The sequence below is a fragment of the Castor canadensis genome, chromosome 3, assembly GCF_047511655.1.
Source record: "Castor canadensis chromosome 3, mCasCan1.hap1v2, whole genome shotgun sequence".
Taxonomy (NCBI): Eukaryota; Metazoa; Chordata; class Mammalia; order Rodentia; family Castoridae; genus Castor; species Castor canadensis.
This window is the reverse complement of record NC_133388.1, coordinates 181,814,271-181,828,446: the sequence shown is the minus strand read 5'-3', so window position 1 is coordinate 181,828,446 and position 14,176 is coordinate 181,814,271. Positions and strand designations below refer to the sequence as shown.

General features: G+C 41.7%; 1 protein-coding gene across 7 annotated transcripts in view; it reads left to right on the top strand.

Annotated features, from left to right (window-relative positions):
* Positions 1-4,079: 4,079 nt before the first annotated feature.
* Atad2 (ATPase family AAA domain containing 2) overlaps positions 4,080-14,176 on the top strand; it is a 53,539-nt gene continuing 43,442 nt past the window's right edge. For 2 of the 7 annotated variants that reach the window (XM_074069153.1, XM_074069152.1), the window contains exons 1-2: positions 4,082-4,584; positions 13,900-14,048. In XM_074069153.1, the coding sequence (XP_073925254.1) occupies positions 4,426-4,584; positions 13,900-14,048 (308 nt within the window). In that variant the 5' untranslated portion in view covers positions 4,082-4,425. Of the gene's footprint in view, positions 4,585-4,613; positions 5,172-7,321; positions 7,446-13,899; positions 14,049-14,176 lie in introns of those variants that run through there. The other 5 variants (XM_074069156.1, XM_074069154.1, XR_012446411.1 and 2 more) reach the window with 5 other exon arrangements.

Sequence of the window (14,176 nt, the reverse complement as noted above, 5' to 3'; positions counted from 1 at the left end):
ATCTGTTCCATACCTCTCTCCTAGCTTCTGGTGGTTTTGAGCATCGGTGGTTTTCTTGGTATATAAACACATCACCACCTTCACTGCATGTATCTGTGTGACAAACCTCTCTCTCCTTGTTGTAAGAACAGCAGAACAAGCATCAGTGGCTCGTGCCTGTAATCCTAGCTACTTGGAAAGCTGAGATAGGGAGAATTGTAGTTCAAGGCCAGCCCTGGCAAAAGGTTTGCAAGACCCCATCTCAACCGATAGCTGGGTGTGGTGGTGTGCAGGAGTCATCCTAGCTACTGTGTAATGACAGCCTAAGACAGGATATTGCAGTCTGGGCCTACCTGGGCAAAAAGGGAGATCCTATGTCAAAAACAACCAGAGAGCTGGGCATTGGTAAGCTCACACCTGTAATCCTAGCTACTCAGGAGGCAGAGATCAAGAGGATTGAGGTTCCAGGCCAGCCCCAGCAAATAGTTTGCAAGACCCTATCTCAAAAATACCCAACACAAAAAGGGCTGGAGGAGTAGTTCAAGTGGGTAGAGTGCCTGCCTAGCAAGAATGAGGCCCAGAGTTTAAACTCCAGTACCACCAAAAAAAAATAATAATTAACAAAATTTTTAAAAACAGAGGAAAAAAAGGGTAAAGGCATGGCTCAAGTGATAGACACCTGTCTAACAAGCACAAAGCTCTGAGTTCAAACCCAGAACCACAAAAAACAAATTTAAAAAAACGTCATTGGATTTAAACCAGGAAAGCCTCATTTCGAGATCTTATTACATCTGCAAAGACACCTTTACCAAATCAGATCATATTCACAGGTGCTGGGATTTAGAACTTGAATCTATGTTTTTGGGGGACACAATTCAGCCTACTTCATCAATTACAGGCTGAAACCAATGTGATAATTCTTCATGTTTAATATTGTTGTGAGAAAATAAAAGAAAATCTCTTGGCTGTCTTTGTCTCTTGGTGTTCTGAAGTTTCTATTGCTCTGCTATTTTAAAAGAATCAAACTAACTGCTAAAACTTCTGTGGAGGGCAATTTGGTAATCTCTAACAAAATCATGAATGTGTCTTTTCAGTGGAAGCGCTTTTATAATTTTTTTTGAGGCATAATATGTACAGAGAAAGTGCTCATATTGTAAGCCAACAGCTCTATTTTTTTTTTCAGTTATGGGACTTGAACTCAGGGCCTTCACCTTGAGCCACTCCACCAGTCTTTTTTGTGTGTGTGATGGGTTTTTCAAGATAGGGTCTCGGAGAACTATTTGCCTGGGCTGACTTCCAACCTTAAGCCTCCTCATCTGCCTCCTGAGTAGCTAGGATTACAGGCGTGAGCCACTGGCGCCAGGCCTCCAACAACTCTATTAACTATCATAAGCTGAGTGTACTTGAGAAACCAGAATCTAGTTCAAACCCCTTTAACTACTATCCTTTCTACCCAAGGATAACCAATATTCTGATTTCTAACAGCAAAAGTTAGTTTTGTCAGTTCTACTTAGTATAAAAGGAATTGTACATTTTTTTAAATATCTGGCTTCTTTTACCTAATACTATGTTTGGAAGATTCATTGATGTTATTGCATGTATTTGTACATACTTTTTGACCTAGCCATTCCACTTCTAGAAACTTATTCTACATATATGATGCCATGTGTGAGAACGACTTTTGAACCAATTTATTCATTATGGTTATATAGTAGCAAGAGAAGGAAAACAAATGTTCATCAATCCAATGAACAAAGTAGACCAGTACATAGTTACAAAAAGGAAGAGGTCACTTCATGTCAACAGCAAACCTAGATGAAGTCATTCTACTGAATGGTGAGCGGGACTCTTTTGTAGGCTCTAATCTAAAGTAAATCCCCACCTGTCCACTTTGATGGGGTCACTGCTACTAGTGCAGGCCATCATCTCTCACCAGAACAGTGTGGCAACCTCTTTTTCTTTCTTTTTTTTTTTTTTTTTGGTGGTACTGGGGTTTGAAGTCAGGGCCTTGCAATCGCTAGGCAGATGTTCTTCCACTTGAGCCACTCACCAGCCTCTTAATTTTCCACTCTGTGTTTTCTCACCAAGCAGCCAGCCCTATCAAAACTTCCCACTGTGACTGTACTGAAACCACACAATTAGCTTCTTCAAGGGCACTGCACCATATGGACCACTCCTTCCTTTCTTCCTTCTCTTCTGTTCCCTCCCCTTTCCTTCTCTTCCCTTTACTTATGATATTAGGGCCCCACTGAGTTATATCCCCAGTCCCCTACATCTTCCTTTCTAATCTCAACAGGTTTTGCTCTATCAGTCAATTTTTTTGATATGGGGATCTTGCTATGTAGCTCAAGCCAGCCTCCAACTTGTCATCCTCCTGCCTCCACCTCCTCAGTGCTATGCCACCATGCCCTGCTCTGCCAATTTTTTGTAAGTCAAATTCCTTCTCATAACATTCCTGGGTCATCTCTCACGTACTTACTCAAAAAGACCTTTGGAGTCCACACTTTCTTTCCCTCCCTCCCTCAGTCATGCCCTATCACACGACCTTGTTTTATTTTCTTCATACCATTTGGTATGTCAAAGTTATCTTGTTATTCATCTCCTCATTTAATAGCTGACTACCTCCCAACCTTTAAAATATAAGCTCCATATAGCTGGGTTTTTGTTTTACTGTTTTGGGGGTTTTGTTTTGTTTTTTTCAGTTGGGGTTCTACATCTTCCCTTTCCCTCTGCCTCCATCTCTCTTCTAGGATACATCTAACCTCCTCTCAGCTTTTTTTCAAACTTCTCAAGAGACTTTTCCTAATCTCTCTTTTTAAAATTGCACCCTTCCCCTTCTCTATATTTCTCTCTAATTCTTCCTACTTTTCAACAAACATATTTACTATATGTAGGAGGGGTTGTTTTGGTTTTTTGGTAGGACTGGGGTTTAAACTCAGGGCTTCACACTCGCAAAGCCTGAGGGCCTTCAGTCCATTTTGCTCTAGTTATTTTGGACATGGGGTCTCCTGAACTATTGGCCCCTGCTGTTCTCAAATCAGGATCCTACCAGTCTGGGCCTCCACATTAGGCGGGGTCACCCTGTGCCTGGCTTTGTTATACATAGTATATTGTCTTTCTCCTTTCATTAGAGTTTAAGCCCCATGAGAAAATTTTTGTTCTTTTTGTTCACTGCCATCCCCATTGTTTACAATAATGCCTGACCCCGTAATAGCTGCTCAATAAATATTTAACACACGTTGAATTAATAAATCATAGTTATCCAAATCAATAAACAGCTTTTGTTTCTATTTGACTAGGGTGCCTCTAGCATTCGTTTTAATTTTAATAAATTTTTATTAGGATATATTCATTATTCGGGGGAATTCCTAGTGACAACTCCGATGAGACTTATATTTTACGTTGTTTACATTGCCCCCATCGTCTCCTCCCCTCAGCCTCCCCCCACCCTATTTCCTGGTTGTTTCATATAGGTGTGTGAAGTCACCTCGATCGCCTCCCTTCAGCCTCTCGCCCCACTGTGCCTGTTTTACAGTCCTGGTTTTGGTTGTTCCTCTCGCATTCTGATAATTCAGCGTGAATGTTATCTCAGAATAGTCAAGTGACTGCTGTCATCTTACAGAAGCCATTTTTCTGTAATTCTGTGACAGCATCATTTATTGAGCACTTAGTATGTGCAGGCGCAGTAATAAAGTATAGTAATATTTTTTTTTAGGTTAGGAAGTTAGGAACCGGGCAGGTGAGTAATTTAAGATGACCTACAGAAGTGGATGCAGAAACTCAGTCCTTAACTATGGTGCTCTCTATTGGCTCTCTTTAAGCTCGCTTTGTTTTCTTTCTTTTAGGAAGTTAACTTACTTTGGCTAAGCCATCAGTAAAAGCCTCTTACGGTTCAAAGGCAAAACTTGTCCAAGGCTGAGTGCTTTATTTCCCTCGGGTTAAAGTCCCGGCATTTTGTATTTGAATGCTAGATGGCGGGAAGCAGCAGGCAGGTGTCAGAGGGAGCGGAGGAGGAGCCGCCAGCCAATCAGAGCGGGCGGAGCCTCCCTTCCCCCTCTGCGTCCACGCGCCAAAATTCCAAACCGGACTTCGCACCGCTCCCGCCGTCTCCCTCCGCTGAGTGCAGCGAACCGGAACTCCCTAAGGAGAGAAGTCAGCCTTCTCCGTCCAAGATCCGCTCAAGTCCTCCACGCTATCAGTGTGTGTTCTAGTCCGCTTCGGCGTGGCCTTCCTCACCCTTCCGATGGGAGGAGAGTTTGGAGCCCGCCAGTTTAGGTGGGCAGAGTGGGCGGGACAAACGGCGGAGGGATCCCGAGCTCGCGCGCTGCGACCGCTGGCGCGGAGCTTGTGGCGCCAGAATTCGGAGCGCGGAAGCGCCTGAGAGGTCGGCGGTCGAGCTCGCGGCCGTCTCCCGCCGCGGACGCTGGGACTTTGCTGCGAAAGACGATGGTGGTCCTCCGCAGCAGCCTAGAGCTTCACAGCAACTCCGCCGCCTCGGCTACGGACTCCCTGGACCTGTCCAGCGAGTTCCTGAGTCTGCAGCCCAGCGGACGAAGGCGGCTCCGCTCGGCCGGCGTGGCGGAGAAATCCGCCGTCACTGCGGGCGTGAGTACCGGCCTGGGGCGGGACCCTCGGGCCGAGCCGGTGGGACCGAACTGTCCCGGTGCCCGAGGGGACTGGCGTGGGGGGAGGAGTGCGGCCGAGGACCGGTGAGATGGAAGGGGTCTTGTGATCCCGGCCGCGCGGGGTGTGGGTCGGGCTGGCTGGAAGCGGAGGGCTGAGCAGTCTGGACCTCCTACTTTTACGCAAGAGGAAACCGAAGCCCGCCGGAGCTCTAGTGCGGTGTGGGGCCGAGCCGGGGCGGCTGGGGCCGCCCTCCCCCCACCCCCGCCTCCCGGGCTGCTGCCTGTCTTAGGTTCGCATCCGTCCGTGGAGTGCCTGCCACGCGAGTTTGCTGACTGCTTCCCTGCGTGCGTGCTGAACATTTCAGGGTCTGTGGGAGTTGACAGTGATTCAGGTTGCCCGACCTCCATTTACCGTCCAAGTGCGCAGGGAGTGCACCGGGTTGCATAATGTGACGTGTTGAAGATTTAACATTTCAGGCACACTCCCTTCGCTTAAGGCTCATCCAGCCTTTGAGAAGGCGTAGTGATGGTATCAGTGTGACAGATGAAGAACTGGACTCAAAAAAGGTAACCAGTGAGTGGTCGGTCTAAAATTGGAACTTGGATTCCCTGCCTCCCCAATCTTTGCCTTCCTGTTAAGTCACGCTGCAGCCACAAACAGTGTCTGCAGGGGAAGTTCGGAAAGGGTAGACTCCTCTCGAAAGAAATGCTTCTAGCAGGTCTTAAGTACAGGTGGGGTTTTTTCTTTTTGGTGGGCGGAGTTAAAGCTGGAGAGACACCTCCGTCTAACCTCCCCTGCCCTGCTGCTGAAAGAACACAGCATCCGGAAAGATAGGTGAGGTTGAGGCAGCAGGTAGTTTTGCCTTCTTGGGTGAGGGTAGGTAATGGAAGTAGGAAAAACAGGATTGGAGAGAAGATTAAGAACTTGGAAGTGAGGGGCTGGAGCGTGGCTCAAGTGGTAGCATTTTTACCTGGCGAACCCAAGGCTCTTCAGTATCACCAAAGGGAAAAAAAAAAAAACTCCACTTAAAGCAACACTTAAAAAAAAAAAACAAAAACCTGGAAGTCAGAATGAGAGGCTAAGGGAAGGTGTGTTGAGGGAGTGACAACATAGTTTTCTTTAGTGCAAACTATTTTAGAGTATTAAAGTCTTTTATTAATATCACTATCTGAAATTAGTATATTTTGTAGGTGCCCCTTGCTGGCTGCTACTCTACCAAGGAGGATGGATTACAAATTTACATAACCCTTTGATCTCAGAAATTGTGGCCCTGAATTGAAAAGATAATTTCCTGACTTTCAGGATTTCAGGACCTGTTCCTCAATCAGGTTCAGGAACTGGCAAAGATCTGAGGAGGCTAAACACTTCCAAAGTCACTTGACCTGTTAATCCATGTTCAGGAAAAAAATCTGATCAATAAATACTTCCAGGATAAAGCTAGATCCTGTGACCATAATGGTATATTGAGTACTGGTTAAGTACCTAGGCTTTTAAGATAACCGTTAGTTTAGAATTTCAGCTTACCTAGCTTATTGATAACCAGCAGGTTTCTATAGTTGTTTAATGGAGCGATACCCACCCCATGGGTAGTGAGAATTAAGTGTGGTCATGCATATAAAGAGATTAACTGAGAACTTGGCATATAGTTAGGGCTCAGTCATTGCCAGCTGTTAAGAGCATAGTTGATTATAGCTAATGGCCATTCCATCTTTCCAGTTCTTCAGGCCAAGAACCTTAGGTTCAACCTTAATTTCTCTCATACCCATTACATTAGCAAATTCTTATATCTCTGTTTTCAACATCTGGTCATTGCTGGTTTAAGCCCTTTTCTCTTGCCTGCTTTTTTTTTTTTTTTTTTTTAAACATACTAGGGTTTGAATTCAGGGCTTCACACTTGTAAGGCAGGTGCTCTACCACTTGAGCCACTCTGCCCACCCTTTTTTGTGTTGTGTGTTTTCAAGATGGGGTCTCTCAAACTACTTGCCCAGGCTGGCTTTGGAAGGCAATCTTCCTGAGCTCTGCTTCCCAAAGGATTACAGGAGTGAGCCACTGGCTCCTAGCTTGCCTGCATTATTAAAATAGGTTTTTGACTGGCTTTTCCTCCTCCAATAATCAGTTCTCAGTGCAGTGATTCTTTTACAAAGTCAAAGCTGTCAGTCATTTCTCTGCTCCAAAACTGTCTAGTGACGCTCCATGTTGGACTAAAAGTTTTTTGTTGTTTGTTTTTATGCAGTGCTGGGGATTGAACCCAGGGCCTTGAGCATGCCAGATGAACACTCTGCCACTGAGCTACATCCCCAAGCCCTAGACTAAAAGTTTGTAAATCAGCACCTTGCCACCTTCCCTTTGTCTCTATAATGATGTCTTTTATCCAACCCTTTACAAAGCTCTTTTTGTAGTCAGTCACTGGTTTAGTTGCTCCTTGGGTAGCAAAGCTTTTGCTCTCATTCTGCCTCAATCAGGAGTACTCTTCCTCTGGATATCTACATGAATCATTCTTTTCCTCCTCCCTCAGAACGCAGAATGTTTAATGTGTTCCAAGAAGTGTACAAATGATAACTCAATCCTTATAACCTAATGAGATAGGCATGACTGTTCTTTTTTACAGATGAGAAAACCGAAGCACAGAAATTTAAATAACTTGCCCCAATTCACCTTATATATAGTAAGCTATAGAACTATGATTCAAACTTAGGATCCTGTCTATCTCTTTCAGGTGTTTGCTAAGATTTCATCTTTTAGTGTCGTTTACCCTAAGCACCCTGTTCAGAATCACAAATCACTCTCCTTGACATGACCCATTTTCCTGCTTTCTTTCTCCTGGCAAGTACTACCTTCAGGTATATTCTGTAATTTTCTAAGTTTTATATATTTTTTATCCTTCCCCAAATCAGAATGTAACTCCATACAAACTTGAATTTTTACTTTTTGTTGAACAGTGTATTCCTAGTACCTAGAACAGAACTAGCGTGTAGTGGATGGTTAATACTCGTTTTTGGTTGTCTTTGCTTGAAAAGAACTTACACTAGCACAGGAGACCACACAGTAATATACAGAGATTTTGCCGTAAATGCCGTATGGTCCTTCAGCAACTGGAATGCACTCGGCTGGCTGTTGAAGGGTAGATAGGATTGTTTTTTTTATAGGCCAGAGTTTGCAGTAAGGATTATATCATTTTGAGGCAAAGTACTCCTCCCTTCTATAAACAAAGACACCTATGTAGACCAAATTATAGTCAGAGATTACTTAGCATGGGACTGGATTAATAGACATGGGTAAGACCAGAACAGAGTAGCACATACTTGTAATCTCAGCTACTCAAAGACAGCTGCAGGAATGAATAGGTGATAGATTCATATTTACAAAGCCCACCAATACCAATAGTGAAATACACCTTTGTGGATGGAATGCTTTCTAATTTAAGTCTCTTTTCAGAAGTTGACCTTGAAATTCTGAAGGTCTCTATGGTCACCTATGACTACATTCCACTTTTACATTTTGAATATTATCTCACTCTATTGAGATTTTTCTTTTGTTTTTCTTTGTATGATTTTCCTGAATACCATTTTTTTTAACTTTTATTTTCATCCTACCAACTTTATGAGTTGGATGTCTTTTCTGTGGTTTCTTTTTTCTCCAGTCAGACTAACCATTGTCTGTTTCTGTAATTTCACAAGTTTGAAGTTCTTTGATTTCAGTAAACTTAGGGTTGTTTTTTATTCTGAAAAGTCACTTAAGGATGGATAGATAGGGGTTTGTTTGATGATTGTATATTAGTTTTGTGTTGCATTTAGTTTTGTCCTTCCATATGCTCTTAGGCAAAATAAAAGCATGCCTGCAGTATGTAGAAGGTACTGTTTTTTAAAAATTGTGTATTAAAAGATTAAAAGTCTGGAAAAATAGTCTGAAAATGCCAATGTATAAAACATGTGGAAGATTATGGTTTTTTTTTTGGTGGGACAGGGATTTGAATTCAGGGGTTCACATTTGTAAAGCAGGCACTCTACCACTTGTAACCTCACCTCTGATTATTTTGCTCTGATTATTTTGGGGGTGGGGGCGGGGGATGAATCTCATGAACTGTTTTGTCCAGGCTGGCCTTGAACTGAGATCCTCCTGATCTCAGCCTTCCAATCTTCCAAGTAGCTAGAATTACAGGTGAGCACCAGCACCCGACAGGTAATTTAAAAAACACAGCACAAAAAAAGAAAAAGCCTGTAGTTCAATGAAGTGCCACAAGGCGTGGGTAAGGATATTTTCACGTGGGCCGGTGCGTGTGCTCCCTTCCATTGGGTGATTTGTATTCAAGAATGAGCCAGAAAGGGTCCTTGATTTTAGGTTTAGAAGTTGCAACTTTAGGGCTAGGAGTGTGGCTCAAGTAGTAGAGTGCTTGCCTAGCATGCAGGAGGTCCTGGGTTCAATCCCCAGTACAGCAAAAAAAAGAAAAAAGAAAACCTAGAAATTGCAACTTCATTTAGGAAGCAGTAAGGAGGTAGAACAAGGATCTGGTAAGATAGCATTGTGCTAGGCATAGTACCTAATACACACACACACACACACACACACACACCTATTAAGTTGCTACTGTTGCCGTCTTTACAGACACAGCTACACACACACACACACACACACACACACACACCCACACACACACCTATTAAGTTGCTACTGTTGCCGTCTTTACAGACACAGCTACACATACACACACACCCACACACACACCTATTAAGTTGCTACTGTTGCCGTCTTTACAGACACAGCTACACACACACACACACACACACACCCCCCCACCCACCCACCCCCCACCCCCCCCCCCATTAAGTTGCTACTGGTTGCTACTGTTGCCGTCTTTACAGACACAGCTAAGGCTGAGAAACTGTGTGACTTGTATAAGATTACATAGCTCCTGAATGATGTTAGGAGTTCTCTGTCCAGAGTTTGGGATTTGTTTTATTTTCAGTACTGAGGCTTGAACTCCAGGCCTTGCACTTGCTAGCCAGGAGACTCTACCATTTGAGCTATGCCTCCAGCCCAAGAGTTTGAGTTATTAATACACTATTGCCTCAATAGACCAAAACAGAAAACTGGAGTTTAAATTAAGGTGGTGGCAGTAGTAGAATTAGAGAGAAAAATACCAAATAATGCAATAAGAAGACTTAAAGTTGTTTGGATACAGGAAGGGAAGACTTAATTCTAGCTAAAGAGTGAATAGTAGGCCATTTGAAATATGCCATAGTTCTGTAAGAGGTACATATTCTTGAGAAAAAATTGAAAACATCAAAACATAAAAGGAATTCAGGAAAGTCTGAAGCAATGGTTATATTTTAAAGTTGAGAAGAGGTTGAGATTTAATTATGTAACCAAGATAATTCTGTAAATTCCCGATATCAAAGCACTTAAAGAAGGGAGTGATTAACTCCATCAAAGCCAGTGAGACAGTGGAAAAGACCATTGACTTTAGCCACTGGGAGACAGTTCTGGTTCTATGGAAAGATGTATAGAAGTAAAAACAACTTAATGGCATTTGGACTAGATCAATGGTGAGAAATTGATCACTCAAATTTAAAGATGAAATTAAGCAGGAATATCACAGCTGTACTTGGTATAGCAAGTATACCATTGTGCATCAGTATTATAGCTGTGATTTTAAAATACCCTGTTTGGGGGGGGGGGTGGCATAAGTGGTAGAGTGCCTGCCTAGCAAGTGTGAGGAAGCCCTGAGTTCAAACCCCAGAACTGCCAAAAAAAAAAGATCCTGTTTAAGACTTACTTGTTTAATTGACATACCACCTATGAAGGCTGGAATGTAGAGGGTGTGCTTGTCATATCCAAGGCTCTGGATTAAGTACCCAGCACACACAAAATATTTGCATAGGAAAAGAATGACTTACTTATCAAGAGGTTAATAGTGGTTGTCTGTGAATGACTAGAATTAAGGGTGATATTTTCATCTTTGTGCATTTCTTCATTTTTCCAATTATAGTAGGCATGTATTTTTATTTATTTGTTTTTTGTGGAGTTTAGATTGAGCACAAGGACCTTTTTAAGTGTTTGATTCTGTGTCATTAAGTAAATTCACATTGTTCTGTAACTATCACCACTCTTCATCTCTAGAACTTTTTCATGTTTCAAAACATTAAACACTAACTCCTTGTTCTTCCCTCCTCCCCTCCCTGGCAACTACTATTGTACTCTGTCTCTCTGCATTTGATTATTCTAGGAATTTCATATGAGAGGAATCTTGCAATATTTGTCTTTTTGTGACTTGTTGCTTCAGTGTCTTCAAAGTTTTTGATGTTACATTTTCCATTCTTTTTAAAAGCAGAGTAATATTCCATTGCATGTACCACATTTTGTTCATCCATTTTTCTGTTAATGGGCACTTGGGTTGCTTCCACTCTTTGGCTGTTGTGGATAATATCATGTTGTGAACATGGGTGTATAAGTATCTGTTTGAAATCCTGCTTTCACTTTGGGTGTATACCCAGAAGTGGTATCATAAAGAAGCTGGATCATAGAGTAATTCTGTGTTTAACTTATCAAGGAGTTACCCTACTGTTTTTCTAGTTTCTCCATTCTCCACATTCTCACCAATATTAATTTTCTCTTTCTTCTCCCCCCTCCATCTTTCATGGCCATCCTAATGACTGAGGTGGTATTTCACTGCTGTTTCAGTTTACATTTTCGTAATGATTAATACTGTTGAGCATCCTTCCCATAACTTTCCTTGGAGAAATATCTATTTAACTCCGTTGCTCATTTAAAAACTATTTTTGTTTTTGAAATATAAGAGTGCTTTTTTTTTGTTTGCAGTACTGGGGCTTGAACTCAGGACCTTCACCTTGAGCCACTCCACTAGCCCTAGTTTTGTGAAGGGTTTTTCACAGCTATTTCCAGGGCTGGTGGCTTCAAACCATGATCCTCCTGATCTCTGCCCCTGAATAGCTAGGATTATAGGGATGAGCCACCAGCGCTCAGCAAGGAGTTCTTTATGTATTCTAGGTATCATCTCCTTACTAGACATATGATTCACACACACTCTCCCATTCTGCAGGTTGCCTTTTCACTCTTGGTAGTGTGCTGGTTTTTTTGGGGGGTGGGGGTGGGTACTGGGGTTTGAACTTAGGACCTCATGCTTGCTAGGCAGATGCCACCTGTGCCTGGTGACAGTGAACTTTGGTGCACTAAAGTTTTTAATTTTGATGAAGTATACCATACAAATACTTTTCTTTTGTTGTCTGTGCTTTGGGTGTCACATCCAAGAGACCATTGCCAAGTCCACTGTCATCGTGCTTTCCCTGTGTTTTCTTCTAAGAGTTTCTAGTTTCCTAACTGTATACTCTATTGTACAGCTTTAAGCTCCCATTTAGATTTCTCCCGGTTTGTTTACATAGTTAGAAATGACATCATTTCTGTTATCTCTTGATGTTAATATTAAAAAAGAATATAGCTGCCACATCAAACTTTTACATACATCCTCTGGCATTAAAAACCATGGATATTTGATGCATCCTGGAATGTTAAAAATAACAAATGAGGAAACTCTTAGCAAACAGAAATTTCACTTTCTTTTTTCCCTCTTGATTTGCATTTTCAACCTGCTTAAGCCACAGCATTGTATCTTGACACAAAATATTTTTTTGTCTGAAAGTCCTTTATCAGCTATCCTTTCCTACTTTTAAAACAATGAAATGTTTTTCTACTTCTCTATGATTACAGGCTCTAAGAAGCAATTTTTTTTTTTTTCAGTACTGGGGTTTGAACTCAGGGCCTTCACCGCGAGCTACGCCACCAGCCCTTTTTTGTGACAGGGTTTTTCGAAATAAGGTCTCTTGAACTATTTGCCTGGGCTAGCTTCAAACCATGATCTTCCTGATCTCTGCCTCCTCAGTAGCTGGGATTGCAGGCGTGAGCCACCAGCACCATTATTTTTGTTGTTGTTTTGGTTTTTTTGGTGATGTTGGGCTTTGAACTCAGGGCCTCATGCTTACTAAGTAGGTGCTCTATCACTTGAGCCACTCTGCCAGCCCTAAGAAGCAATTTTTGAATATCAAGTTATTTATACTTAGTGAGTTAAAACAACAAAACATGCTTTGATTAAAATGACTAAACATGTAAAGTAAGATAATATTAGGTCTTACATTGTTGATGTCCTCTACCCAGTGGATGTGATTTGCGGAAGGCAGTGTTCTTCGTCAAGTCCATTGTTTTTATAACTGTGAGTAAGGAAGGAGGTAGCAATGAAAGGAGTTTTATTTATTAGTGCCACTTGCTTTTTCTGGCCAATATGCCAAAAATCAGTTGCCAAAAGTATTTTTTAGTAGTCCCCTAGCTTTATTAGGTCTCCTTTCAGTTTTGTTGAAATGACCTCACAGGTGAAAGGATTAGCTACGTTGCTTAGTCATTCAGCTCCCCAGCGCCTTACATCAATATTTTTCTTTGGCTTTATGAGGGTTTTTTTTGTTGTTTTGTTTTGTTTTGTTTTTGTCTTCCTTTGTTTTTTGGTGGGTCGTGTATGTGTGGTGCCAGGGTTAGTACTCAGGGCTTCATTTTTGCAAGGCAGGTAAGGTGTTCTGCTTGAGCCATACCTCCATCCCTTTGTAAAGGTTTGTAATGCCTTGAGACAATCCTGGGTTTGAATAAAGGGTTTGGAATGGATGAGAGATCAGTACATATGGAAGCTGAGAATCTGGAAATACATTTCCTTAAATCCCATGGCAAGCCTTAGTGTTGCATGACACTGATATAAGATGTAGATATTTGTATTCAAAATAATACAGCTGCCTAAGGGATTAAATATAGGTATACTAATAAAGATAGTGACATGATTCCCATCATTTAACATTTTATGAAATACCCATCTTAATTTTTAGACAAATCTTTATGGTATGCATTTCCTTATTTTACTTGCAAACCAATCAAATACTCTGCCCAAAATAAAATTAAACACCCTGATAAAGCAAAATGAAACAATCAGAGTGAGTAAAGCCAGCCTGAGAGTGGGGAGACCAGGACATCTTGTGTAGAATGCTTCACTCTCTAGACTATTTATGAAATAGAACTGTAAACCATCTGTAAATGGAATTGACTGTTTCATGGACATTACTGACATTTGTTTATCATGAAATCATTATGTTAGATTTCAGCTCTTGTTTAGTGCCAAGAAACAAAGTGATCCTCTGCTAAAAGTGATTGATACTAACTTGTAATCAGAGAAAACTCTTAGGAGGAATGAAGATTGGAAGTTTTAACTGAGAAAAACTTAGATGGCTTTCTTAATTTTTCTTAAAGGATGGGTCTTCAGTTAAGGAAGTTGAAACCTACCACCAAACACGTTCTTTAAGGTCTTTGAGAAAAAATGCACAGACTTCTTCAGATTCCAGTTTTGATAAGAATATGGAAATGACGGAGAGACATGCCAGCGTCAGGCATTTCACAAGGTAATTCAGAATGGTTTTAAAGTAGCCATTAAAGGTTTGCATTTAATTGTTCTATGCAGTGAATTTTTAAAGTGTGTTTTTGAGCAGTTATCAAGATTCCAGTGTCATAAAATATGATTAATTTGAAA